This window comes from Manacus candei, unplaced genomic scaffold (genome assembly GCF_025592945.1).
Source record: "Manacus candei isolate 608988 ecotype Guabito, Panama unplaced genomic scaffold, ASM2559294v1 h1tg000048l, whole genome shotgun sequence".
NCBI classification, from domain to species: Eukaryota; Metazoa; Chordata; class Aves; order Passeriformes; family Pipridae; genus Manacus; species Manacus candei.
Window position 1 is genome coordinate 3,233,304 of NW_026138096.1, and position 25,957 is coordinate 3,259,260.

A 25,957-nucleotide genomic window follows, 5' to 3' on the forward strand; every position below is an offset into this window, starting at 1 on the left:
GGGTAAATATAAGATAATGAAAGAAAGCAGCATGAGTTCCCTAAGTTAAAATCAGGCAGACAAGCATTTTGCAGAATTAACCTTATTAAAGAGACATTATCACTTTAAAAATTAATCTAGACCCAAAACAATTATAGCAATCAGTGAAGATAAAAATTACCTATTAAACATAACAATTAATTCCAAAAAAGTGTCAACTCTTTTACTTCCATCTTTATGTTTTTCTGTGGTAGACTGCCAGGTCCACATATGTATTTTCACTTCTGTTTACAATAGATTGACTTTGACACACTATTGCTAGTCTGTACCAGAACATCAAGTCATTCTCTCTTGGTATTAATTATTCTTCATTACGCTTAGCATGTATATTGTACTTTATAACAAATTAATAATAATACTGAGGTCAGAGAAATGAAACATAAACTTAGGGTAGGAAATCTCAACTCACTTCATAGAAGCACTTCCAGTTCAATCACAGAAGAACAGTGTTCTGTGTACATCTTCTCCAAAATGCTTTTCACCACGTGGGACCTTTTTTATTAAAAAAGCCTCCAAAATTTTAAAATGAAATCTTTTAAATAAAAGCTTGACAGAATGAGGAACATGTCTTGCATGCTAATCCAGTATCTGTATTTTTGATATCCCAAGCCTGAAATACAGCAAGGAGAATAAAATGTCTTTTAAAATCTTATTCTCTCTAAAAGGAACTATGCAGGCTTCATGATATTATCTATGACACTGATGTTTGTTTCAACCTCTATTAAGAAATGTAGCAAAGAACTTCATTACTCAAATTAATTAGACTTCAGTGAATGCATTCATGAGGAAACTACAGCACACAACATGAACAACAGGATCATAATATGACACCGCAGAAAATCTGGTGAATAATTTCTTACCCCACTGCACACAGTTGCAGAAGTCCAGATGCATATGGATACTGACTCTGTTTTAATCTCTGGGCACCAAGGACCTTGGCAGTTTTAAACATTCCATTAAATTCCCATTTAATCTTAAAAGGACCAAAGTATCTTAAAATAAGTGTCTGAGTCTTTATATGGCATTAGCATTTTTCCCCCTACAAATGCACACCTCTACTTTGACAAGCACTGTGTGGTCCTTTACGAGGGATCTCACCATGGGCAGAAAGGTGGGTTAATAATAATGCCAAGGAGCTTGTGCAAAACTAAGCCTCCTGAAAATCCTAAACCCTGGGCACAAGGGATGTGCTGTCCAGTGGGTACAGGCTGTAGGTTAACATTATTAAATCGCACGTTGAAACAATGATAACACAAAGCTACAGTTTATTAGTCCAGCATGGAGAATAATTGCTTCAATAAAATACACTATAGCCAGTAAGTCAGTTTTTACTGTGTGGATTAAAGCATCCTTGCCCAAAGACAGTTATTTTTGCTTGCTCTTTGCATGGTTTGGCTCCTCGGCCAATGGCTTCAGGTTGAGGGGACACAACAGTGCAGTGGAGATGGGAGTATATTGTCAACTGCCAGGGACAAGAGGAGAAGCAATGAACTTCCAGGGGAACACAATTATTTGAGAGTTCTTCACTTCCAGTACTTTAAACTCCAGTCAAATGCATTATCTAGCCAGGTAGAAACCAACAGGAAGTGGTGCTAAACAAGTGATGCATTTCCTTGAAATGCAATAAGCATGATACTAGCCCCCTTACCAGATATTTCTTTCAATTTAGCTATATCTGTTTAAAATAGGAAGTTCAGTGAGACTATAAAGTCTCCCTTTTTTATGTTAATTCAGTGAGAATGAAGAATGACTTGGACCATGTGGATAATGTTTCAAATTCTGAAGAATCTGGCCTTACGTTACTTATTTTATTGATGACAGTGAAGCCAAATGGGCTTAATTTGAATGGCTTTTCCAGCACACATATTCCTTGGAAGACTTCAACTGTGAAATAAGGATGCTACTACCTATGGCACACACAAAAAAACTGCACACAAAACAGCTGGCCCTCCTATGCCTCTCAATAACTCAAAGCTGAACTAAGTAAACTATTCACTGAAGTGGTTATTTCCTAGCTAGTACTTCTTTCACAAGGCACAAGAGATGTTAACAGCTGGACATTTCTTTGAATATGTACTGCACGATATCAAAGTGACTCATAGCACGGCATGACTCTGCCTGCTACAACAGTTACAATCACTGAGCTGCTTCAAATTTGTGATGAGGTGTGAGTTACAAATCAGCTTTCTAGCATTACACATACAGATTATATATTAAGGATAACAAATTGATACTGTAATCAATATTCAGATGTTGCATTGTGTTATTGTAACAGATTAAAGCTATTGGCCACAATGTCTCATCTGTGACAAGTACTGTCATTTCCCTTTTATATTATAACAGTGTAGAGTTTGGGCTTGCAAAGAACTCTTGGAAGAGACTCACAATCAAGAGAAGATACTTAAGCTTTCAAGTGCTCCTTGCAGCCATGAGCACAGCCCAGGTTATCCTAATGCTTTTTTCTTGCATAGGACCAAACCTCTTTCTGAAACACCTGAGGCTCCTCCTATACAGCTCTGATCTGCCTCCAAGGCAGTACAGACCCTACTCTTTACCTATCCATGCCTTGGGGATGATATACTGGACACATTAAAACACAGCAACTGAAATCCCACAATCTTGACAGACTCATCCTTCTGTGACAGCAAAGACTTCTATGGAAAAACTGAAGAATGCAATCAAAAAATAATTAGAATTATCAGTTTAATTACTGCATTCATTTCTAATGTTAATACTGATAGGAAACACTAATTGTTGTTTACTGTGGGATGAATATTTAAACTTGACACAGAAGTGGGGGAAAAAACTGGTTTATTCCACTTGGAATAGATGCCAACTGCAGACACACAAACTTTATAACATTTTAATTTTTAAAATGACATGGTATCCTATTAATACAAAGACACAGAAGATCTGTATATGAAAAATTATAGAATATATGATCATGGTACCCTCAGAGAATAGCACTCAAATACAGTTTTAAAAAAAATCAAATCAAGTTTGAATGTCATGAAATATTAACAAATATATGTGGTTCTTTTAATTAGCATTTTCCTGTTCTTCTTTTTAGGGTTTATACTTACAGGCTTCTTTCATTCAACCAGAAAGGTTTAAAAATTAACTCTTTTTGAAATGTAAAAAGATATTCTCATCAATTTAGGGAAATTCAGGAATAAGAACTTCAAAAATACCCACCCAAATTGTGACAATTGGCAGCACTGCAATCATAAAAACTTTCGAAGACATTACCTGCCCATTTACATTTTCCCCTTTTCTGCTAAGGAAATGTGGTGATACTGGTGCACCAAGAAAAAGACTGCAACAGGTTGTAAATTTTTAACACAGTTTTGAGCTGTAGCCACATTCACAGTTCAACTGAAGTTAAGTTTAGAAACAACAGTGAAAAGCTGAAGTTACTCCAGGATATAAGGCTAAGTACATAAGTAAATGCTGAAAATCTGGACTACCAGCTATCACTGTAGAACAGAGACTGCAAAAGTAACATTCAAAGCCTATTAAGAACACAATATTAAACAGCAAATTAGCTAGAATAACATAAAATCAGAGAACAGAGGCCTTGTAGTTCATCCACTTAATCTCTTCATGTCATCTGCTACACTGCAGCTCATTACAAAAGTATATAAATACAAGAATAGTAAATCAGTACCTGTTATATAATAAATAACATTTCTATATAAATTATGAAAGTATAGCTACAGTAAAATCAGTGTAAAAATGACCAAAATGTACTGAAGGATCACTGAGTCCTGCCTGCCAGAATGTGCCTCATAAAACACCCATATTTCATCTAGTGCATCAAATGCTGACAAGAATTAAAAAATGCACAATGCACATCACTAACTGTGCCACTCTAAAATTACAGCTATTTCCAATGCCAGACCAACCAGATTAAAACAACACGTTATTTGAACCACACACTTCATTCTTTCTCATTATTTTACTGAATTTTAAATAACTGCCTCTTTCCTAATTGATACTCAAAATGAAAGTTGCCCTCATAAGTTCATGTTTGCACGAGCAGTCTTTTTAGAATTAAGAAAGTTCTTTTTCTTTTTCCTTGGAGAATTATGCAAAGCAAGTATGGGATCACTTGGCTCACGGAACAAAACTATCTTCTCCCCTGTATCTAACAACTCGATGGCTTCGTTAGTTGCAGTGTTCACAGAAACAGGTGGATCAGACTGTTCCACAGGAGGATGTGTAGGTGAACATCCAAGATGAACGAATGCTGCTTTTTCCCAGAGACCACATTGCTTCTTCTTTATCCAGCTACATTAATGAAAGAAAATTGAATTGAAAAATGAGAACTGGGGCAAAAAAAGCATAAATGCCCATATCATATCCTAACATAGAAGTGGTGACTCTGGAAGCTAAAGAAAATCATATTTCAACACAAAGAATTGTAATTTTCATTCCAATCCCCAATAATTTACATATCATTTTATGAGATAAAAAATTGCAAAAGGAAAGCTAACCTAATAATAAATAAACATAGGGAGGATGAGAAGTGTATATGAAAAATGTGAGAATTTTGTGGATATGTACAGAAAAATCTTTTGAGGTATTTACTACACTTGCATATTATGTGTAAACATGTTGTAGGAAACACAAGCACCAAACAGCAGAACAGTGTTAGAAAATGCATATTTATGAACTCACTTTCTGATTTCTAATAGTTGTAAGAATAATCTTTGGAAATGAAATAAACTGTAAACCAAAAAGCCCATATATGTTTCTTCCAGTTTTCTCCTTACCTGTCTTTCCTGATTTTTAGAGAAGGGATCTTTTCTAAACTTCTGTTTATCAGATCTTGCCTTACTTTTTTCTCCCGTGCTTGCCACAACTCTTGGTTCTTCCTGAAGCGGAAGGAAAGAAAGAAATTCCCAGCAGCAAATCCCAAAATATACACATTTTTCTCCCCTTTCTGACTTTAGCTTCCAAACCCATGACAATAATACCACAGATACAGCCAGTAAGAGTGCTCAAGTATTTTTGCTGCCCTGACACATCATTTAAATCAGCTAAGATCACACCTCAGGGCGTGGTCCCAAGGACCCTTATCTGCTCCTCCACAACCCACATCTGCCAACTAGAGGACTCAGTCTCTCTGAGTAAAGGGAAAAAAGTGACCACTTGGGACTTCAGTAATGAACTACAAAGGGACAGGCATCCACAAGGTTGAAACTTCCACTGCTAGAAATGGACTTTTAATTAATGAACTTGTAAAATTTATTAACTTTTTATCAATCAATCAATCTCTTATAGTTAAAATATTTCACAAAATAAGGTAGTAGTTTCAAAGTACTTTTACCCCACAAAATACTTCAAAAGGAAACTTAGGCACCTGTGATTTTCTCTATTGCTGTCAACCTCCTTGTCCAGCAAATACAAGTACATGTAAAGCAGTAATCTTGTCTTGCAATGGTCTACCAGAAAGCATCACACTTACCTTTTCTTACAGCTGCCAGATTCATCTGCATTACTGTCACTATCAACAACACCATCAGAATATTTATTGATGGAATCGAGGACAGAAAGAACCTCACTTTGTGAGCTGGAGGGCAGCAACCAATTCAGGACCCTGTGCAACATCCCCATTGGCACCCTCGTCAGTTTAGCTAAATAACCTGCCAGACGGAGCTCCTGGAGGATTAATAAGAAGACAGATAAATTTAGCATTGAAAATAAATGTTATCCAATTTTAATTACTATCATTAAATAACTATTGATTATAATAATGAATAAATTGATTATAGAAACAAAAAATATCATTGAAAATCATTTTAGTAGTGACAGTTTTGGTGTTAACTGATCACAGTGCCATGTTCACTGTTTCTACCCACATGTATCTGATCCATGTATATCATAGTTTTCATTTGGGATATAGGCAATGTAAATATTAAATAACCAGTTGATTTTGCCATATCTGCTTAGGGCATGTACTCAATGCTCTTCAGTCTGAAAAGTCACAATGCAACCATATTTTAACATCTAAGGCTTAGTTAATTTATGGATTCTACTGTCATAAAGAAATCCTTTCAAGATAGCAAGGAAGCAATATGGCATTCCTTGGTCTGTAAAATTAAGAGGGGAAAAATAGTCTATAAAACCTAATGATAACATTTACATGTTGTTATGGTTGATCACTTCATTGTTCAGCTTCTCTCAACACCAGATTCTGTGATAAGCTCAGAGAACAGTTTGTAACATTTGTTAAGAGGTAAAGGAAATATCTGTTTTTGTTTTGGTGGTGTTTTTTTATTTCCAAATGTCCTCTCTTTTTTGGCCCAAAGGTCAGTAGTAATGCATATTCATTCATATAATGTTCAAAAAGACCAAGTTCAGATTTAGTTGTTCCCTAGATGCTCAGCCAGCCCCATTTCCTGCCCCCCTTCAAACACCAAAATCCCATTGCTATTTTCTGCTCTGTTGTCAAAAATGATGTGTCCCCCGGGCTGTTTCTGCAGATCTCTCACATGTATCAAACATGAAAAGTCTACAATATATTGAGAACTACATGGAAAGAAAAGAGTAGAGCAAATTAAAGCAAGTTAAATGTCTCAAAGAATGACAGAAAAAAAAAAGCTGCTGTGGTCTATTCAAACCATATACATATCTCAGGTAGCTGAAGTGGGGTAAGACGTGCCAAACACTCAAGATGAGTCACAACAGCCGAGTCATCACTGCTCTGCAGACCCTCCTATAAGCATTGATGGAGGAGATGACTACAAATGTCACACAGAAAACCCACAAGGTCCCACATACAGGAAGACAGCCCGTTTCTTTGTCCACAGTGGATTCAAAATGTCACAGCAAATGTTTAAACCCTGCATCTTTTTTGCGTGACAAGTTTTCAGAGGAGTGAATGCACCCAGGAGATCCCTATATTAAGTGAATCTTACTCTTTGAAAGGAATAAAGCATCACCAGCTAGGTAGCCTTAACCAGCATTTAGATGGCCACACAAAATAAAGAAATCAATAAACTTCCTTTTCCCATAATCATTCTCCAAGCAGAGAACTCCTCTCCAAAATGTAGGAAAACTAGCCACTTGGCAAAATTTCTTGGGCTCTTCAGTGCTGTTACAGGTTTTCCATGGAAACCACTGAGATCACACAGAATTAACAAGACAAAATCCTAAGACTGATGAGAGATAAGTAAATTGGTGCAGTTGTTAAAACGTCCAGTATTTTCAGCCTAAACATGAACCAAAGTTGGACACTGGAGACATGTCTGCTCAGGCTAATCAGGGGAAGAAATTATTTGATTCTTCTCTGGAGAGGAATGTAAATAAGATCACCTACTGACACCTAATTTCTGTAGTTGTATACAGAGTGTGCTGTACTTTTGGTCTTTAAAAACTGTTCTTCTAGAAACTTACAAAAAAACAACATTAAGTGCAAATAAACATGACAGACCTCTGTGACCTATTCTGCCCTTTTTGGCTAAATGGTCTCAGGATCTTTAACTCAGTAATTTATACATGGATGATCAAAACATCATGACTTTAGCACTGCTTTCCTCTTACCAGTTTCCTCTTTTCTCTGACCCTTACCTTTCTGCACCAAGTATGATTTGGACTGATGAGCAACCCTTAATACTTTTCTAAAACAGCAGAATTAAAAATTAAGCAATTCTGCAAGGTGCCACAATGCTGTCAACAATCCCAAAAGTGGCACAGGTGTCCACCATACAGCAAAGGGAAAGCTGGTGTCTGAACGTGCACCAGCACTGAGCAGCACTTTCAGACACTCACAGTGACCCAGACTAGCTTGCAGAAATGGAAAGAAGTGAATGTGCATCCAAACACAGGAATGGTCACACTAGTCAGACCAAAAGCCCTCCAGCGTGAGAGGAGTTTGATCCTTCACGTAAAATACCACAGAGACCAGGAACTCACTTTTTTGTAATATCAAATGGATACAAGTGCTACTTGTGCCACCAACAGACTCATCTGTATTCTCTGAATTCAGACAAAATAAACCCAGGAATGAATTGTAGTTTACAAACAGCAGAATTGCTTTTAAGTATTTGGATTGAGCAATGTGTAATTAAACAACTAATGCAAGAATCAATGTACTTGAACCATGCTGTGTTTCAAGCTTCCTGTGCTGTTTCCACATGACAGTCTGCCTGCATCATCTGTTGTATCTAAAATGCAACCAGTGTACCTGGGGCTATAGCTATGAGTTTATTCAAAAGTAACATCTCAGCCAGAGGCTTATGATCCTGAACTCACTTGCATTCAAGCAAATACATTATTGACCTAGATCTGCCTTGATATGGATGTAAGCTGAAACATGAAGTGTACGAAAGTAAAACTTCCCTGTTTTTTTCAGAGGGGGCTCTGTTCACAGCTCTGTCTCTTTTGCAGTAGTCTAAAGTAGAAAATCCTCTTTAAAGAAAGATGGTTTCCTAATAATTGCCAATGTAATGTGTTCTTTAAATTGCAAGAAAACGGGGAAAAAAAGATTTAAAAATCAATTTCCAATATCAGCTCACAGGATAAGCACATCCAAAAGTAGGAATGTGTTAGACTGCGAGCATTAATAAATTAATATTCTACTAAGGATGTATTTCTTTACAGTTGAATTAAGAGCAGTCAGGTTTGGAATTACAGTTGGAGTTATTATACTATTATACTTGCTGAGAAGAGAAAATTTGTTTTATATATCTGCAGGATAAACATGTATAGGTTTTATGGAATTTCAATAAAGTATGACACAGGATATCTCTGGGCTACACTTAATATTAATAAATATAAACACAACCCCCCAATGGTATATTTAATGCATATTTTCACAAATAAATTATTTCTTCAGGGCATCTTATGAACAAAACATAAAGCACAGTATCCCAAGCATACACTAAGCAGCGCATCCAGTTTTTCAAGTGCAGTGAGGTGACAGCAATGCTTTTAAATCTCTGTCTTCAACCTGTCAAGATCTATAATTATTAAGGGTCATTGTTCACCTGCTACGTGTGAAGATGACTGGGTACTGTGAAAATTATGACATATTCTGTTTGCATGCATATGTAATCTGAAAAACAATGATTTTAAACTCTCAATTTGCAGAATACATGCCACGTTGTTGAGAAGCTCTTTCACAATATACCTGCATCAAAGAAACTTAACAAGCGTGATGGGAAGACAAATCATAATCCAAGGGGAAATGGTCAATGACGTGCTGTGCCACTTAAGACACCCCCTAACCTATGGGGCCAGATGAGATCCACCCAAGGGGACCGAGCAAACTGATGCAAGTGCTCACTGAGGCATATTCCATCATCTACCAGCAGTCCTGGATAACTGGAGGGGTCCCAGCTGACTGGAGGTCACCAAACGTGACACCCATCAGCCCTGTCAGCCTGATCTCAGTGCTGGGGAAGGTCATGGAAAAGATCATCTTGCGTGACATCACCCAGCACTTGGAGGACAACCAGGGCATCAGGCCCAGCCAACATGGATTCATGAAAGGTGGGTCCTGCTTGACCAACTTGATCTCCTTCTATGACCAGGGGACCCACTTAGTGGATGAAGGGAAAGGCTGTGGGTGTGTCTACCTGGACTTTACTAAAGCCTTTGACACCACTTCCCACAGCATTCTCCTGGAGAAACTGGCTGCTCATGGCTTGGACAGGTGGACTCTTCACTGGGTAAAAACGGTCAGATGTCCAGGCCCAGAGAGTGGTGGTGAATGGAGTTAAATCCAGCTGGTGGCTGGTCACCAGTGGTGTCCCCCAGAGCTCAGTACTGGGGCCAATCCTGTTTAATATCTTTACCAATAATGTGGACAAGGGGATTGAGCACACCCTCTGTCAGTTTGCAGATGACACCAAGCTGGGTAGGAGTGTCGATCTGCTGGAGGGCAGGAAGGCTCTGCAGAGGGATCTGGATGGACTGGATTGATGGGCTGAGGCCAATTATATGAGGTTCAACAAGGCCAAGAGCCATGTCCTGCCCTTGGGTGACAACAACCCCAGGCAGTGCTCCAGGCTGGAGGAAGGGTCTGGAAAGATGCCCAGTAGAAAAGGACCTTGAATGCTTTTTGTCCCCCTCATGAGAAGAAAGACACTGAAGTGCTGGAGAGAGTCCAAAGAAGGTCAATGGAGCTGGTGAAGGGAATGGAACACAAGCCTTATGAGGAGCAGCTGAGGGAGCTGGGGTTGTTTAGATGGAATAAAAGAAGGTTCTGGGGGGACCTTATTGCTCTCTACAACTACCTGAAAGGAAACCTGAAAGCCTCCATGAGTATAAAAAGAATATACAAGACTTGGCCCACCAAGACTGAGTACTTAAATCATAGTACTGCAGTGAAAAATCAGCAAAGTCCAAATGACCTTTCAAAACCTGTTAACTCCTTACCTGTTTTATTAAAAAAAACAACAACAAAAACAAAACCAACCAACCAAAGAACAAAACCTGAAATCTTGAGCAAGTACAAATGGGTAAATAAAGCCTCATTTAATACCATCTCTGAAAAACTGTCACTACCCACACCACGATTCCACAACTGAATGAATGCATACAAAGTTAATTCTTATAATGAAATAATCAGATTAAAACTCACCATAATGTGAATATTTACATCATAAGAACCCCACAAAAGCCTGCAGCAGAAATTTTTAGCAGTGTCAGCAGAATGCTATTTCTGTGAAGTCCCAATAAAACATCTCTATGTGCAGCAGGCCATGGCAGAAAACAGTGAGAAGGAACTGAAGGCTGGGACAGAATTCAGCAGCTCCAGACAGCCACATCTGCTTACAATATACCAAGTGTCAAGGCCAACAGGGTAGCAAACTGATTTGAAAGAAACAGTTGCAACAGAAGGCTCAGCAGGAAATCAAAGAGGAAAATAATAGTAAAAAAACACCAATACACTCTTAGGGTACACATGGCTTGGATTTAAAACTGGGAGGGGGGCAATACTGGTCATGACCTCCTCAGCAAACACCTTTAAATGTTACACTCTACTAGATCCACTAAAAGAGGTTTTGGATGGAGAAGTGTTAAGATGAGGTATGAATTTCCACTCTGCCTGATTTAATTAATTAGAGGAAAGTAGTATCTTCCTTTCCAGCACAGCACCTTAGCCATCAGACTGACAGGTATGCAGAGTTAAGCCTCTTCCAGCAAGGCTCACAGAAGGATTCTGCTCTGAGTGGAGTCCAAGAGTCCCCACGAGAGGTAGAGAGTGAAAATATTATCATGCTCCTGGGAGTGTTAGATCATCTTGATGCAAATTCTTTACCCAAATCAGAGTAAGGATCTGAAAACGTGCTACCTTCCAGGTAAATCTCCTAACACAGATATAATATACAGTAGTCTCACTCCAATTCTTCATGAGACTACCCGACCTCAAATAGACATTGAACTCAAGAGAGAATAAAGAATTAAGAAAACTGAGCAGAAACAAAGATACAGGAAAAGCTGAGAGATCCTTAGAGTAAGGTGGTCCTTCCTTGACATGCTGCTCTCTGAAGCTCCCAATTTTTGATACAGGGGACTGTGACCACATTCGTCCCTGGGAGGCAAGATACTTGGATACAAAAAGCTGTACCACTGAGTCTCTTTTCTGATGAAAACATATCTCAACCAAGGCCTGATTGGGGTCAATCAAGTGATTCATTGTTAAGGCCTTTTGTAGGACTGACAAGCAGCCAACAGACAGTAAATTACCTGAAGATGAGATGAGATGCTCTTTTTGAAAACAAGTACAAGTAATGACACTAAAAAATTTAACTAGCAGTCCTTTTATCATTTAATTTTGAAACATAATCAATGCAAATCACTCCTAACACTCATTAAAACCTAAACAAAACCCTGGTATAATTACATGAAAATCAGACAGAAAATCTGTCTGTCAACCAGAAAATCAGGCACTTCAGTTCTCTGCAGAATGAAATGCAACAGGACAACCCCCTGAAAGGATTTCTAAATGAACAAATGGAAGTACAAATCAGTAAAATTCAAAGAGCTGAAAGTAGGTCAGAATTTACTGAAGTGACTGACAATACAGGCTGCAAACTGGCAACAACTACTAGCAGATATCAACTCCAGATACACCTGTAATAGTTCCCAACAAAGAAGAAAAGCTGATTTCCAGATACAGCTGTAATTTAAACTTCGAAGCTTTGTTCAATTTCACGCTTACCTGACTATAAATTGCCAAAAATGCATCCATTTCTATATTTTCCAGGAGATTTTCAAGCACCACACAATTCCATTGCTCATCTCTCAAGCTGAAGTGAAAGACAGAATTAACATTCAAATCTTCCCAGGCGCAATGACTGTATTATAGGAAACAATATCTGAATGCCATCCATTCGAGAAGCGTATCTCTCTGTCAGCCAAGCTGTGTGAGCAGCATAACTCATAAAATATGCCAGCTTCTACTCTCTTCTTCTCTGAACCACCAAGCAAACATCAGAGCAGAATCTAAAGCTATGCTCTGGCACACAATTCAAATCTGGAATTGCTCCAAAGTGATGTTATTCAACCTGCTCCATCCTCTTTAAGTTTCATCACCACACTTTATGGCAAGTTGTGGAACTTTTTGTTGCTGAAATATAATATTAAACAGTTAACTTCCTCACTACTGATTTTTTTGTTTCTAGACCAAATCATGATGCCACCATATACAAACCTGTACATGTACAAAAGTAACTTGTTTCTTCCCATAAGTTTTCAGGTAAAAACTAATTGCAGTTTCTTTGAAGGTTTCACTGATAGGTTACTGGCTTGTGGGTACTACTGCAGAGATCTATCTGCTCTTCTAGTGACTCTTTACTTCTGCAACAGGAAAATTCTTAATGTACACTGAGCAGAGCTTCAGCCTTTTCAGAGTTAAAACAGACTTAGTACTATCATAGCCATTTTTACTATATCAATTGTTTCATGGAAAACACTCTTTTCTAATGTAATGAGCCCTTTGAGGATCTTACGTGAAGCTTGAAACGTGGTAGGCTTTTAATACTGTACAATACACATGGAAATGTCATTTCTACCTCCTGTAACCTTAATGAATGTAATACAATAGGCTGCAGTTTTGCACATTATCATCCATTCTTGTTAGGCAACCTTCCTGACAAGACAGATATTTCTATATACCTCCCAAGAAGCATTTTATTTGTCATGGATATCTTTACTTAAAAACTGGCCAGGGAAAAGTGAAATTGAGCATGTTGCTGAAGAGGAGTTTATATATCCCATCAAAAATAATTGTGTGACAAGGAATTCAGTCTACAGTGTGACAATGGAGACGGAAATTCAATTTAAATTGTCTCAGCTACCCCCTCTGACCCCAGCAGATCAGGTTTCTCAGAAGTCCCTATCTATCTCCTTGGGAGACAAAGCAACTGGATTAAAATTCTTTACCTCCTTGCTGCTAAGGAGCATCATTATTTTTGCACTATGCCTGTAAAAAATGGTGATTGCCATGCAACACAGCACAATCTATATGTTACTAAGTTATTATTAATTCATGTTTCTTATTTCAATATTCCCAAGACTCCTCAGTTACGCTCTGAGCCACAGCACAAGGCAGCAGTGTTCAAACATAGATATACAGGCTCTCCCCAGCATAGCAGAACATTTAGCCTGCTGTTTCTTTATAATATCTTATGGTCTATAAGGACTGCAGCAACACAGTAAAACCTGAGACCAAATAACTTACCTTTGCTGGTACAGATTTATAAATTGCCTACACTTATTCATGGCCTGTCTTAGCAAAACTGTCACGTGTCTTTCTGCATTTGTTTCCACAGCTTCACTTGAAAGTCCCAAACCATCCAGAATCCACCTCTGCCTACTGATTAGATGCTGTTGTGCTGAGTCCTTATGTAACATCTCATACTCCAGCTTCCTGTCGAGTTCTTCAATCTCCTAGAGGTTGAAAAGGCATGATGATAAAAAGTTATAATTTAACTTGAAAGAACAAATTTCATTTGAAGTGAAGAAAAAAAGATGATGGTATCAGACTTTCTGATATTACTTTATTCATTTCTTATTCTACCCAGCCAGTTGCAGTCATTACACTTTCCAATTCACTGAAGAGCTTCAGTAAACATGACTGGCACATTATGAATATCAGAACAATGATGAAAAATACGACTCATTTTTCATGGTGTTAAAAGTCAATGCTCTCTGAAACCTTCTGCTGTAGAGGACATCTAGAAAGTATAGTACCATCATGGCTGAGATCCAAACTAGGGAATGGCACCATTAGAATTTATAAACTGCACAAACCCACTGAAACAGCCTGAAAAATTCAGACTGACTAGTTTTAGTTATACCGAATTAACAACTCATATCAAAGAGATTTGAAGTTAAAAGACAGTAATTCACATTTAGTGTGCTAAGGTGAGGATTAAAATACAGTGCTCTGAAAATGAAAGGGTTAAAATAGACTGGACTGGATCCCTCCTGCTAAGGATCTCTCTCTGTTCAAAGAGTCAAACTAGACATACAAAGGAAGGATTCATATCCCTGTTTTCCAATGTCACTGTTGTCTCACCTCAAGCTTTACGTCACTTACTATCTCAGTGCCCCACTTCCTAACCTGTACCTTGGAGAAAATTGCTGACTCTATTCCTCTGCCTCATCAGCTGTATTCACACTACAGATTCATTGGAGCACCCCAAATCTAAGTAAGTGTCTGCTCCCAGGATTTGACACTGGTGCTTAAACCTACTCTCCTAACACCAACCCTGAGTTTTCTGTAAGGGGATGAAGCCAATTCACATATAGCCAGGTATGTTTGTTGCACTGATTGGCAAAAACTATCACTGATGTCATCACCTTTCAGGAATCCTGTGTAATCTGATATATTTGTTTTAAAGCAACAGGTGATTAAATTTGCCAGTTAGTGCGACCAAGGAGCTGGGCAATAACACAGTAAGAGAGAGAAGTTTCATCACCAGGAAACAGTCCCTCTAAACCAAGCCAAACAAGGACTGTAAACAATTGTCTAAAATACCATCATTCCCTCCACACCCCTGAAAAAAAAATAAAATTAGGGCTTAGTTCAGTTCTTGCCCATTGGATAAAGAATCCAGCATTAGCTACTCTAGGTCTCTCTTCTGCCCCTCCTTCAATCCTTTTTCTTCCCCTGTTCAAGGACAGAGAAGCTAAAAGCAACATCTCTGAACATTCCCCGCACATTTACTGCATAAAAGGCAAAAATACTCCATCTACGTACAACTTTCAATGCTTCCTACAGATTTAATACAAATTTGAGCAAAACTGGAGGCATATAAGCATTCTGACTGCCACTCTATGGGATACTCCGTGGAGATGACCACATTAAAATTTAACCTGGAATTTTCACAGCAATAGCTGTCTAATGATGCCCTCTAGCAAAGAGGTTTTTCTTCTCAAAACCCATTTTGTTTGTTCTACTCCAATGCTCTCCCAAGCCTCACTTGGATGGTTTCAAATAGCAGATGTAGAAAAAAAGTCCTTATGAATACGGAGCACTGAAGTATTAAAAAAGGATTAGAAAATTGGCACATATCAAGCATGTAATAAATATGGTGAAGGGAAGAAGTCCTTCCAAAGTTTCCACTATTTAAACTGCATGAGTGTGCTTGGATGGAGATAGACAGGTAGAAGGTTGTATATATAATCTCTAAAAACTTGATGATTGAAGCATATAATGTGGTTATGGGTTTTATGTATGGATAGCACTTTAACATGAACAATTTTGTAATGCAGTCACAACAACCTACTATACCAGTCACGACTCACCATCACTTCTCAACTGTCTTCCTTGTAAGAAATAAAACATTAATTAGCCATCAAAATACTACTCCTCCTGACTGCACGCAATTACAGTAAAAATAAATAATAATAATCCACAATCTTCCCTGGCTCTAAGACTTTCCTCCTCTTTATGTCTTTTACTAAACACATGAAAGTGCACATCATCACAGAAATTAAAGGCTGGGTCACTAAAAGCTGCAAACCAGCAGTTAAATCAAAATCAAAATAAGATACTGTAATAGTTGTTTTTTCCTAATGGGATCTTTTTTCTTTTAACAACTACATTACTTACAGGATTATGTGCTTCTAAAATCTGAACACATTCCAATTTTGACAGGGTTTTTGATGTGCTCAGTTGTTCAAAGAGCATAGCTTGCACATTTATGATAGCAGTATAAAGCTCCAGCATTTTGGATTTTTTAACAGTCTTTTGAAAGGCTAAAGAAGCAATGTACTCTCCAAGTTTATTTTCCAGATTGCGCAGGTGACGCTCTTTTTCAAGCTGCAACTCATTCTTAATCTAAAAAAATATCAAAACACAAAAGATAGAAAGATTAACAGAAAACCTTACATGCACACTTATGATTTTACTATTCTGTAATTAACAAACAGGATTAAAGCAGCAAAGAAATCAATGTTATAGTGTTTGAAGAAGTGCTTTTAACATTCAATTCCAAGCTATTATTGTGATCAATAAAAAAAAAAAGTACAGTAAGGTCAAATACTGTAAAGAGATCAGGTTTTGGTTTTGGATAGTCAAAATTTTAATATTAAATACTAACCCAAAACAGTGGGTCTATATAATTTTTATTATAATAAAAGGCAAAACTAAAAATACAAATAAACCTATGCTTACCTATGCCACTGATTAAATAGGAGGATAAAATCCTTCTGTTTAGAAAAAAATATGAACTTCTAGAAAGACTCTATTTAGCTCCAAATTGGCAAGTGTCAGTTAACACTGACCAATGATATCCGACTTACTACTCTTTGAGCAAATAACCAAAAATGCCCTCATATAAAACAAAGTTAAACCGTAAATCAAAAGAGCACTGGTAATGTATTTCAAAATAGATTAAAACCGGACTGATTCAACAACAAACAGGATTAAATTAAAGTGATTTAAGTCAGTACCTATGTTGCTGCCACACATCTAATGGGGCATCCACAGAAACTATTCAAGCCCAGCACATGCAAGCACACAATCAAATGCAGTGTGATCAATGAACTCTCCACACTATACCACTGACACTGACATCCAAGGATACTGCACTGACATTTTTTGGTGGGACAATGTGGATAGGAGCCAGCTTCCATCTGAGCTTGCCACTCTAAGCTCTCTTCATAGTCAAAGAAAAGGAAAAGGTACTTCTCAGTAGGTTTTGTATTCTAAAAATAAAACACGGGTTTCCACTGATGTGTCAGGTGGATGTTTAGGTTAGACACTGATGGCTACACTGCATATCTAACACTTAGGTATCAGACAGTAAACAGTTACCAGTTTGGTTTTATTCCCTCTCCCTGTATTACTCACACGGAAAAAAACGTTGGACTGTAAGAGAGAGAAAACACAAAAAGAGAAAACACATGCAGCCATTAGAGCATTAGAGTTCCAACTCCACTACTTGGGTTGATACTAACTGCTGCCCTATATGCTGGATCCACAATGAAGCAAAGCACAGAAAGAGCCCATCTGCACACTGCTGGGCCCACAGTTTTTCCTCACTCCACTTCTAAATTCTCTCTTGGTCCTGACAAATCTAATCTGATAGGTTTCACAGCATACCAAAAAAACCAAAACCAACCACAATCATTCTAAGAAATCAGCATTTTCAGAAGTTTCCAGTATTATATATTTTAACAGTAAAACTCAAGTGCCTACTGCCTATGACAGAATGAAGAACCAAGCCATGAAAGGAGGTACGTCAAAATCTTTTGAAGTTTTGGTCAAGTTTACTATCGCCATGGACCCTGAGAGCTGATACTCACATTAGCACTCTATGGAAAAGCATTTATCCCATCAAGTTTGGCCTCTCTCTTTAAAGAACAGACAGAGATGAACATTGCTGTTAAACTGAGATACCTACATGGTTAGCACCTTAGCATGGTAGGCATCCCATGGCACACCTTTGTACATGCAGACTTAATCCTCCCCTTTTTACCAGTCTATAAAATAATAAAGACCAATAGTAAATGCCCTGCAGGTGTGAACTATAACACAGAAAGGTCAACAGTAGTAGTCTTTAGACACTGTATGACAAAAGACCTGATTTTGCCCCTCAGAATATCCTTGCACAAATAGAAATGATAGGTACTAGAGACATTAAAAACCTTATTAGCTTCCTATTCATGTTAATCACAATTATATATTATTGACTCTATTTACAGAATCATAGAATTAGCCAGGTTGGAAAGGACCTCCGAGATCATCAAGTCGACCCTTGATCCCCTACCACTGTAGTTACTAGATAATTAGCTTTAAAGGAGACTTTAAGGATAATTCCATCAAGTTTTTAGATACCAAAGTTGATAAATATGTAACATGATGCTCATGAATTTTCTCTGGAAATTTTATTGATAAGAGACCTGCTAAGAGTGACTGAGTATCATACAAATTCTATTATCCAGTAAATAGAGGTAAATTTAAGATGTGATTTGGAACCAAACATGCTTATGATATTCTCCTGCTCATGTGATATTCTCCAACGTCTAGACTGCATCATCTGGAACATCCTTGAATGGAAGAGATAGAAGGTACCTTCAGGAAATATTTCCTACTAATTTGAATTAGGTCAATTACAAATCAAGAGTAAGCAATCATCCTACAGATGATTATTTAAAAGCTGGAAAATGATGGATGAAAACAACTAAAATTTTTGCTGCAAGAGACTAATAATTTATATTATGATTTGCATTACAATAGCATCTATACAAGAAATGGGAAGAAAATAATCAAACAGGCTTACCTGATTAGGAATAAGTAGGTCCATTTTCAAAAGGACTAATGCTTTAGAGTATATGTTATGTTCCCTATTCAATACATTAGAACAACTTCTTAACTAACAGAAATTATTACAACACTACTAGCATGACTGAGTCATGACAACATGCATACACAGAGGAATCAACCTCTTTTTACAGCTTTTATTTACATGTCTAAGGTACTGCCTGCCAGCATACACATAATTTTACAGTATCTCAAGAAAAGAGAAAACAAATGCTTGAGGTATGACTTGTTTTATACCCCACAAAATTATTAAGTAATATCTGAAGGCTGCCTTTGTGGTTTAGAAACTGGATGTGCTATAAACCTTCAAAAATATAGAGTAAAAAAATGACACAGTAATGTTTTGACAGGTGTGTGCACACAACTGAATTTACAGTTTGCTTCTTTCTTCACAGGAGGCTCAGTTTCAGACACAAGGATTTTAAATGATTTATACATATATGAAATCTGGAGATTCAGATGAATGAATAACGAATACATGAATGAGTAAATGAGTTATCACCTTTAGTGTAAGTTTGAACTCATTAAAATGAATAATGATGGAAATGCAGTTTGACAACTCAAGTTCACTTAGAAGGAGACACAAGAATGTATATTTTAATTGCAGCTGAATTCAAAGGCAGAAGCGATGCCACTGATGACAGAAACACTTTTATCAAATAACAGACAGTGTATATGGTATGTTCAGTATATTCCACAAATCCTAAGATTTATGGTCCAAACTGTAAAAATAGATAGTATTTGCATATTACTAAGTATGAAGCCTCACATCAAGTATGTCCAGAATACAAGGGATGGAACACCTCTCCTATGAAGACAGGCTGAGAGAGCTGAGGTTGTTCAGCCTAGAGAAGAGAAGGCTCTGAGGACACCTTACTGCAACCTTTCAATACTTCAGGGAAAGATGGGGATAAAATTTTTAGTGGGATCTGTTGCAATAGTAATTGTTTTACATCGAAAGAGGGTAGACTTAGACTTAAAGATAAGGAAGAAATATTTTACAATAGTTAGAAACATTCTACAAGAGTTTACATATGTATTAATATGTATAGTAAATTAGTATTAATTAATATTAAATATTTTACAAAAAAGAAAGAAATATTTTACAATATTTTACAATGAAGGTGACGAAACACTGGCACATGTTGTCCAGGGAGGTAGAAGATGCCCCATCCCTGGAAACGTTCAAGGTCAGGCTGGACAGGGCTCTGAGCAAGCTGGTCTAGTGGAAGATGTCTCTGGTAATTGCAGGGCGGTTGGACTAGATAGCCTTTGAAAGTCCCTTCCAACTCAAATTATTCTATGATTCTATAGGAATGATGTTCAGCATTATCATTCAGCATCTATTCAACATTATATAATAAATTAACTGCTCTTAAACAAACAAAATGCTGCATTACTCAACTGGTAGTACTATCTACTCCTCAGCCACAGAAGTTTCTTTCTGCCTCTTGTCAGCTCTGAAATCACAGCTCTGAAAACAGAAACATATTTGTGAAATCCAAAGCTTGCAAGTAGACCAGAATTCAGGGTGACATAGAAGGTGATTTCAGTAGAAACTGGATCAAATATTGATTACAAACTAAATTAGAAACTAATAGTCACTGGCCAGATTTGAACTTTGTATTATACCGAACACAAGACTGTAAAATACTGTTTGACTCTTTACTATTTGATATATTATTGGAGTGTCAACTACCTTGGTTATGACAAATCCTCTCCTGTAGGTCTGAATATTTCCTCCTGATTCCAAATTGGCAATGCTGTAAATGCACTATGATTAGTCCACTGCTTGAAAGCACTGACCTCTAAATTCCTTATTTAGCTCAGCCTAATTACGAACTAGTGTTGCCTCAGTCCCAAATATTACAAATAAAAAAAATAAATCTGAATATCTACTTGATTACCTGCAACCCCAAAGACATCTCTCACACAAGTATTATCAACTGGGTTTTTTTTTTTTTCAGTGAAAACAGGCTAAAGAATGTCAGCATTTTGGCCCCTGTGTTTCTTCTGAGATAGGTAACTGCTGTTTCAGAAAGGAACAGCTACTTCCTCAACCACAAGAGAGCTCAAAACATCTGTGAAATACAGAAGAAGCAGGCAGTCTGCTTTTGAAGATTTTCACAGCAAGGTCAATGATAATCCAAGATTGGGTTTCAAACTTCTTGCCATGGCCTCCCAGCTCACTGTCTCCTGTCTAGATTGTTCTTCTCTGTCCTGCCTATTTTACCATATTACAAGACACATTCTGCTACTGTTTTCATAAGCATTAACTGGGAACCATTTCACAGCCATCCTGCAGAGAGACAGAATCCATTACACTGTGTGAAGTCTGCAGCAGTGACGGTGAAGAAACACAGCAGAGCTGTGTTGGGCCATCATCCTTCTTCCCTGCCTTGAACTGGCCGTGCAACTTCAGGTGGGCAGTTTTGAGTGAGATAATAAAAGTCTTCATATTAAAGTAAAATGTAGAAGTGTAAGATTCTAAATGAGGAATAACGTAACAGATTGCAACAGACAAAAGAAAGAAACTCTACTTCTGTGATCAACCTAAGGTTTACTGCAATACTTCTGTGTTCTAATGATAATGGGTGAACTAATGGTTTTCTTTAATGATAGTTTAGCTTCCTTATTGGTAAAAGCACCGAGGATTTGGCTTTTCATAACTAACGTGCAGCCACACAATTAGAACAATAACACATGTGCCAGATGGTTCATATAAAACTGAAACAATGAGGCTTAGAGAAGCTAACTTTCCAATTTTAAAACAAGATTCTAATAAAAATGTAACGTAATATTCACACCAAAGAAGTATTTAGTACTTTTTTTAACATAAGAGTTTAGCCCATTATCTGTTGCACTTTCAAGTAACAGTACCTAAAAACCCCTAAATTTTGGAGATCAGGGTATTAGGTATTGAAGTAAAAAAAAAGTTTAAATACCTCCACTAAAGAATCAGGACATTCTTGGACCACAGTTATTAAACTACCAAAGAATGCTAGAACACACTTGCGCCCTTGTTGCAATCTTGCCCAAACACCTGCTTTCCCTTTGAAAGACGGGGTGCTAGACTAGCTAAATATTTGCTTTTATCCTTTGCAACCAGTACTAACAATGTGTTGCTCTCAAATAAAAGTGAAATTATTTCTGAATTAACATGTTGACCTGGTATTTTTCACTTCTCAGGATATAGGTATGAAAAGCATAGGAAAGATGTATATAAACAGATTTTTGTTCAAATTGTTAGTCAAATCGATATTGCAATCACTTGTGAAGCTATTTTTTATATACCAATTTTAACTACTAATGACATCTCTTGTTCTGCACAGTTCTCACAGCTGTGCACCATCTACGTCTAACACAGTTATCATTGCAATGTCCCTCTGATATACAAAACTAGTATTACCCACATTTTAGACGTGGGAAAGAGAAGGAGAGAAAGGTTAAATAACACAAATAAAACCCCATGGAACATCTGCTGTCAGAGAAGGAAAAAGCCTCCAAAAATCCCATTTTAGCATCAGCCCCACTCATTTTTTAAGGATTAATTTCAGACTGGGGTTGTGAGTCTTTATAAGGTACCCACTAGATTCAAGACTTCCTTCCAATTAGCTCTGTACAAATAAATTCAGGCCCTACCCAAAAAGTTTTTGGATCTAAGAATCCAGTTCTGGTTTTTCAGCAGCATTAGCAGATGTCCAAGAACTCAGTGTTGTGCAGCTAAAGTATGCAGTGAAGTACCGCCCATGTTTTGAAAGCCTGACTAAGAAAACCATGGGATCCAGGGGAGTCTTGCAATCCTGCATACACCAAGCCCCAGAACCATTGTGAGAAAACAGGGTGAGACATGACATCAGTTCTGTAACTAAGATGCAAAAATTAAAACAAAGCAAAAACTATTAAACTTGAAATACAACATCTTGATAAATGCAGGCAAAAGTAGGGAGATGCATCATGCCACTAGACCTTATGCCTTTTTTTATCTAGTTCTTATTCACACTGATAGAAAACTTTCATTCTTTAATTACTAAAGATCTATGTTTTAACTTCAGTCCAGAAAAGTTTTGTACTTACCTTATTCAAATTTTCATCTTTCACCAAGTCTTCATAAATTAAAATTTTGGCCTGTAAAGATTTCTTCAGAATATCTAACTTATTTCTATTCCTGGATCCTGTTTTTCCCATTTTAGAATGCTGCTGTAAGAAGATAAGCACAAAATGCTTTATTTGTAAGAGATATATGAGGATGCTAACATTAAGATTATGACTTGCTATTATTGGCACATCCACCAATTAATGAAATACTTGACAAAGATGACTTTCAAAGTATTTCTGAAATGAAGGTGCTGCCTATTCATTCAGAAGACTCCTTTTAGACATTCAGACAACGTTGGGAATTTTTTAAAAATTTCTTTCAAGTAGAATTATATATTCATCCTTTCCATGAAAACTGGTTGCATATGAATTTGATTTTAAAAAAGCTTTAGCAGTGATAATAAGAGAAGATTTTGACAGATATGTTGTCTTCCCAGCACAGTTAAAAATGAACAAAGAATATTAATTTAAGAACTACATTGTTTTCAACACACAGTCTATGAATCACAAATGAACCGTGATAATATTAAGAGGCACTGTTCCATGTAATCAAATTATTCTTGACCTTTATGTTTCTTTACAAGAATACCAACTAAGTATAGGTACTCTTGGGGAAATGATAACATCTGTTCAACTATAAGGTTTTGCAAAGTCATTTCCCTTCTTTAGCACTTCAGAAATCATTAAGGTTTTGAACTAGGCTAATTCCTAGTATAATTAACACAAAGTAGTTTACATGTTTAGAAAACATAACTCAATCAAAAGAAAGCAAGGGCAAGTCCTCCTTTTTAAGATAGAATCTGATACAATTCATACAGGAAACATTTTCTTTACCCCTACTTTATAAGAACTGAAAATCATTTATGATTCCACAGCTTTTACATTTTACTAAAGGAACTAAACATCCCTCATAGAATTCTTTTAAAAAGCGCTAGATTTGATAGGCAGACAGACTCCTTGTTGGAAATGTTTCTCTAACTTTGAGTGAGTATGCCTCATCTTTTACACATCCAGATGTGGAAAAAACCAAACCCTTTGTATACACTCAACTCTTTTGGAAAGAAGAAACAGAAATCATGCCTAAATTCTTGCCAAGAAAGACCAGCTAATTCAGGAACATTACCTTCCTAAACAGGCAAGACAATGTAGAACATTGCCTTTCAGAAACTCCTAAAATCTTTCCTTGATTTAGTGCCAAATTTAGTAACGTGTAGAGGATGTCACTGAAATATCAGTCTGGGCTGTCAAGAACCCAGCTTGTCTCTAATATGCAGTCAGGCTTAGCAGCACTCAAATCGTTGGCATTTCAGTGCACTCTCCTCAGAGACACTGTCCCTTCTGGCCACCCAACTGCCTCTTTATAACTATGCCTTCTTCTTGAGAAAGCTGAAGGACACAAAAGCAACAGAAATACGCAGATGTATGTGACAAAAACTCCTGCCCAAACAGTTCTCTTTGAGTTCCACTGATCCACGCAGACAGGGAAATTGTGCACTGCTGTCACACGTATAAAGTTATGGACCCACATCTACAGCCAATGCCGACAACCCACAGGTACACCCAGGAACCCCTTGCACACCCCCACAATGATCCCACATCATTCCCACCTGTTTACGGGTCATGGCTAAATTCTGATCGACTTTCAGCATTTCTGTGTCCCTCTGCTCCATCTCAAAAGTCTGAAGCAAGGTTCTTGCTCTTATCTTGGGCCAAGCCAAGCTGCTGTCCACCTGAGAGAAGCAGCAGTGCAACTCTTGCCTCATTCTAAGCAATTCCTCCTCCGATAGCGAGAGGGGTAAACTTAGAAGCTGCCTGTTAAAAAAAAAAAGAGCCATCTGCTGTTCAGTGATACAGGCAATACTGCAGAAAATGTAAGAGACACGCACACAAATACTTTACATGGCAGAGACCATCCTTTTTTTGTCTATTTCACATATCGGTTAGTGATTCCACACATAGCACTGAGCTGCTCAGCATGTTCAAACTATCCTTGGGGATGCTTTAAATTCTGCATACAGAACTTCCTTGACTGTAAAACTTCATTTTCAAGGGACAACAGTTTTTGAATATTTAAACAATAAATTAGTATTTTTAGCACATTTCTTATGCACAGAATCCTTCCACCTCTTCAGACAATATAATCCCTGAACTTTGGCTGAAATAAAGACAAAAGCTTCCCATAAAGTCTCCCTGTGCTGTTTCCCAGCACTTAGCAGTCACAGCTACAGAGTAGGGAAAAAAAATAAAATAAAAAAGTCTCTCTTTATCATAAATACATATGTTATCCCTCCCATCACCAAGTCACAAGGGTTCCAGCTGTTATTTGTAAAAAAGCTCTTTGCAGTCTGAACAACACAGAAGATATTTTAGCAGCAACTTGATTGACTCAAAGTTTCCATTTTGTAGAAGGAAGGTTTCTCAACATGGAACTCTGGGGAACTCATCATCAGGTCAAGCTGAAGTTGACTTAAAAATAAGGCATGCTTAGTTGTGACTAACCTTAGACTACATTCATCTTCTTATCTTGTGAGAAAATACTTCCTTAAGAATATTTCATAAAAAATAGCATTTTTTTTGTTTGGAAACTTTCTCTATTTCAAAAAAAAAATTGTTTGCATTTAAAGCATGAAGAGCATGTTTTTAAGTAGTTTTCAATGAAAAATATACTGTATGTTTCATCAGTACTGATGCTTTTATTCAATATATCACAGGCTTGTACTACCTCATTCTTTCCCTAAAATATTTGAGTTTAGAAATCCTTTCTGTCTATTGATTTAGCAGAGTACAGTTAAATCCTTACTGCATGAAGCTTTTCCCTGCAAAAAATTACTTACTTTAAGATAAGATTACTCCAAACAACCATCTACAGCGTACTTAATAATTTCTCACGCTGTCTTAGACTCATGGAAGAAAATCTATGCTATAAATCCATATACACAGATACATAGCCAAAATAAAATACAGCAAATACATTTCTTCATGTCTATATTTAAAAAGGACGTGAAGCATTAACGATCTTCATAAATATTT

The 25,957-nt window shown here is 37.2% G+C and overlaps 1 protein-coding gene across 7 annotated transcripts in view; it reads right to left on the reverse strand.

Moving 5' to 3' along the window:
• Nucleotides 1-417: 417 nt before the first annotated feature.
• The window catches only part of EVC2 (EvC ciliary complex subunit 2), a 72,784-nt gene continuing 47,244 nt past the window's right edge, over nt 418-25,957 (reverse strand). For 6 of the 7 annotated variants that reach the window (XM_051798523.1, XM_051798522.1, XM_051798520.1 and 3 more), the window contains 8 exons: nt 24,535-24,735; nt 22,907-23,029; nt 16,115-16,342; nt 13,736-13,944; nt 12,215-12,302; nt 5,510-5,703; nt 4,815-4,916; nt 418-4,329 (listed from right to left, as the gene is read on the reverse strand). In XM_051798523.1, the coding sequence (XP_051654483.1) occupies nt 4,056-4,329; nt 4,815-4,916; nt 5,510-5,703; nt 12,215-12,302; nt 13,736-13,944; nt 16,115-16,342; nt 22,907-23,029; nt 24,535-24,735 (1,419 nt within the window). In that variant the 3' untranslated portion in view covers nt 418-4,055. The remainder of the gene's footprint in view (nt 4,330-4,814; nt 4,917-5,509; nt 5,704-12,214; nt 12,303-13,735; nt 13,945-16,114; nt 16,343-22,906; nt 23,030-24,534; nt 24,736-25,957) is intronic. The other variant, XM_051798521.1, reaches the window with a different exon arrangement.